We start from the raw sequence: 4238 nt of genomic DNA, 5'->3' as shown, positions 1-4238 counted from the left end.
GTGTCAAAAATTAGTTGTTAAAATTCTAGTCAAAAAAAATCAAGAGTTGATTTCTTGGAATGCCGAATGCAACCACAAACTTCAAACCTTTATTCTCAAATTTGTAAATTTGGATACCGAAAAGCTCACTCACAATTGATCTATTGACTTTTCAATTCAAATATTTGTAAACATGTCAACATCCCAACAACTTGTGATGCGAAAGGATTCGGCAAATCTTTTTGTCAATTAAAGAATTCGATCAAAGAATATGTATAACCTATCAGTCCCAACTTTACAACATCAATTCAGCTTTGAGTCTGCGTAACAATGGCATTCTTGGCGTTCTGGTTTGTTTCCGCCTTCATTGTCATTCTGCCCATCTTTCCAATCTATAATATTGCTATGGTTACAGACACAAGTCACTCTACTGATGTCGAAGCTCTGATGGCGTTCAAAAACTCAGTCGCCAAAGATCCCTTTAATCTTTTAGCCAATTGGGACAACAGCAGTTTAAATTATCAGCACTGTAACTGGTCCGGTGTCGCCTGTGATTCTCTCAACAACGTCATCTCGATAAGCTTACCAGGCCAGCAAATCGAGGGCGTTATCTCTCCGTTCCTGGGAAATGTATCCCATTTGTCTTCGCTGAACCTAAGATCTAACTTCTTCAAAGGCCCTATACCTTCAGAGCTCGCCTTATGCTCGCAACTTACAATTCTGGATCTATTCCATAATTCTTTGACGGGTATCATTCCCGGCAGCTTGGGTGCGCTCCCTCGTCTCGAGACTCTGGACCTCGCTGCCAATTTATTTGTGGGAAGCATTCCTGAGAGCATCTGCGACTGCACCAGTTTAACAACTGTAAGTTTTTCATTCAATGTTCTTACAGGAAGTATCCCACACAACATTGGCAATTTAGTTAAATTGAAAAATTTTGTTGCTAACGATAATTATATCGTGGGAAGCATACCTCCTTCATTTGCAAAGTGCAGTAACTTAGAAGCCTTAGATCTCTCTAATAATCTCCTCGGAGGCTCCATACCTCCCGAGCTATGGGGAATCCAAAGTCTACAGTATATGCGTTTATTTAATAATGCCTTAACGGGCACCATTCCTTCCACTCTCAGCTCATGCAGAAACCTTTTTGAGATCTCTGTGTACGAAAACAACATGATAGGTTCCATTCCGGACGAATTTGGCGAACTTTCTCAGCTACAAGTGTTGTCGCTCTGTAAAAACAATTTATCTGGAAGCATTCCACATAGTCTTTCTCGATGCAAATTTTTAGTTACGCTGGACCTCTCAAACAACCAGCTGACTGGAAGCATACCACCCGAGCTTGGATCCCTTCCATCCTTGGAAAATCTGTCCCTGTCCATTAACAAATTGACAGGAGAGATTCCTGCCAGTCTGGGTAACTGCTCTAATCTTACGCTTCTCGCACTCTACAGTAATCGTCTCTCAGGGCCCATTCCCGAAAGCCTCGGGTTTCTTCCTAGATTACAAATGCTTACCATCCATGCCAATCAGCTTTCAGGTTCTATTCCTCCCAGCCTTTTCAACTGTTCCAACTTGGTTAATATCTCCGCTTCCAGCAATCAATTGACAGGGAGAATCCCCCCAGAAATTAGCAAATTGAGCATGCTCAATTTTCTGTCAGTTAGTGCTAATCGTTTGTGGGGAGAGATCCCACCTGCCTTGCATAACTGTTCGCTGCTTCAAATGCTTGACATTTCCAGAAATAATTTCAATGGCTCCCTACAGGGAATCAGCAAGCTCGAACATCTGGAATTTCTTTCCTTATTTGATAATGTTTTCAAGGGACCAGTTCCAGTGGAGCTTGGCAACCTCACCGGCTTATATTGGCTCGACCTAGGGAGCAATTATTTCAGCGGCTCCATTCCTCCATCATTGGGTTTCCTCGCTGTCCAAGGACTCTACCTCTCTCATAACCTATTAAGTGGTCCGATACCACCTGAGCTTTGGAGGAATGGAAATGGTGCAGTTTCTGGATCTGTCGAATAATAATCTGTCGAGAGAGATCCCCTCTTCTCTGGGCGGATGCACTGGTCTTCAAGGTCTCGATTTGTCCAAAAATGCTCTGCAAGGTCAGATACCTGCGGCTCTATCACAGCTGCAGAGCTTGGAGCAATTTCTAAATCTGTCAAATAATCGCTTAGAAGGAGAGATACCAGCAGACTTGGGAAAACTTAAGCTGTTGAGAAGTCTGGATTTATCTTCAAATATGCTAACAGGGAACATCCCACCCGAGTTGGGAAACATGACAAGCTTGAAATCTCTCAATCTTTCGCAGAATGATCTCGAAGGTCTTATTCCTGAGGTAGGCATTTTGAAAAGTTTTAATTCATCCTCCTTCGGGAGCAACGATAAGCTTTGCGGTGTGGTCTTCCTGATGCGGCCCTGCACAGAGGGGATTCTCCATTCTCGTAATCATCAACAACATACCATCCTTGTGGTTGCTACAGTTATTGCAGCAAGTGCAATACTTTTTTTACTCTTTTGCTTTGCATATTTTATTCGTTGTTACAGGGGCAGAAAAAGAAAGTGTACTATGAAATCAGAGGAAATCAATATGCCTAAAGAGCTATTGACGAAGTTTAGCAGAAGAGATTTGGAGAATGCGACGGACTCATTCAGTGCCGATAACATAATCGGAAACAGCTGCATCAGCACTGTGTATAAAGGTGTGCTGAGAAACGGCAAGGTAGTGGCTGTGAAAACAATAAAGATAGAAAACTCTAAGGAAGTGGAACGGTGTTTTAAGAGGGAGCTCTATACAATGGGTCGTATTAGGCATCGAAATCTGGTGAAGGTAGTGGGATATGCGTGGGATAGCACGTTAAAGGCTCTGGTAACAGACTTTATGCCTAATGGAAACCTTGATGCACTCCTACACAATCAGGATATTGCACCCTCACGTTCAATTGAAGGGTTAGAACTGTCAGAGCGTGTGGATATAAGCATATCAACAGCTCAAGCATTGGTTTATTTGCATGAGAATTACGATTTTCCCATAGTGCACTGCGATCTGAAGCCTGCAAACATTCTTCTGGACGAAGAGTTTGAAGCCCACGTGAACGATTTCGGTACGGCTAGGATGCTTGGTGTCCATCTCCACCAAGAAAGCCAGAGCCATGAAACATCATCGGCTTTTCGAGGGACCATCGGCTACTTGGCTCCTGGCAAGAACACGTTACTATTCTAGTATTTTATTGCTTTTTTCTCTTCCTCATCACGATATCATCACATATAATTAATTGTTGGCAACGTTCTGTGCAATTATTTACAGAGTTTGCATATATGGCGAAGGTGACTCCCGCAGTAGATGTGTTCAGCTTCGGCATTATCCTCATGGAGTTGTTGACGAGGAGAAGACCCACCAGTATTTTTAACTTGTCCGGATCTGGTTCCGACGAAATGAGAGCAATTAGTTTGCAAGAATGGATAGAAAGTAGTTCCAATGATGGGAGCCTAGTTACCCTAGTTGATCCTGCTCTATTGCAGACAGAAGAAGAGGAGAAAATGGCAGTGAGCTTATTGAAGATGTCGTTGCTGTGTACAAAACCAATTCCGGGGCAACGTCCAAGCATGAGACAAGTACTGCTGTGGCTCTCGGTTATAAAAGAGAACCACCTGAATGATGGATGAAGTAATCGTGGTTAGTTTTATTTTATGTTGAAATTAATTTGATTGTAGATTTCGGTTTAATTTAATTAAGATCCATTACATTAATAAAAGGGGATTGCCCAAAGGGGGACTAACATCCATTACATTAATAAAAGGGGATTGCCCAAAGGGGGACTAACAGTAAGCATTCAAGGCTAGGTTTTTGTAATGTTGTAATAAATAAAAATACAGTATCTTTATATCAATTGCTGATTTAAAAAATATTCTAAAATTGAATGGAAAAAAGTGAGTTCTGTCCGGGTAAATAGTTCAGATATTAGATACTTCGTCTATCTTGTTTCTGCTATTCTTTAATGTGTATACATAAATTAATATGGAGTAGCTAAATTGTAGGGTTTCACGGAAGCGATGGCAGTGTAGAATATTTTTGGTTGAGGTGGAAGTGTGGAATTTGGATTTTTTTATTGGCTAAATAATTTGTTTGTGATATTTTAGATTTTCATATTATTTCTCAAAGAAGGTTAGGCTTAAAACTTTACTTTTCACTACTGATGTTTTGATAATAAATCAATTATTTATCAATAAAGTTTTGACTAAAGGATTACTTT

The 4238-nt window shown here is 40.9% G+C and overlaps 1 protein-coding gene across 1 annotated transcript; it reads left to right on the top strand.

Moving 5' to 3' along the window:
- Window positions 1-309: 309 nt before the first annotated feature.
- Window positions 310-3651, top strand: LOC149238515 (uncharacterized). The gene is given in 3 exon segments (XM_089369584.1): window positions 310-1965; window positions 1967-3185; window positions 3293-3651. Coding segments are annotated over 3 exon segments (3234 nt in total).
- Window positions 3652-4238: the final 587 nt, after the last annotated feature.

Source organism: Pinus tabuliformis, chromosome 8 (assembly GCF_031772625.1).
Source record: "Pinus tabuliformis cultivar Carrire ecotype Pingquan chromosome 8, CPIR1, whole genome shotgun sequence".
Classification (NCBI taxonomy): Eukaryota; Viridiplantae; Streptophyta; class Pinopsida; order Pinales; family Pinaceae; genus Pinus; species Pinus tabuliformis.
This window is presented reverse-complemented; position numbering and strand designations above follow the sequence as displayed.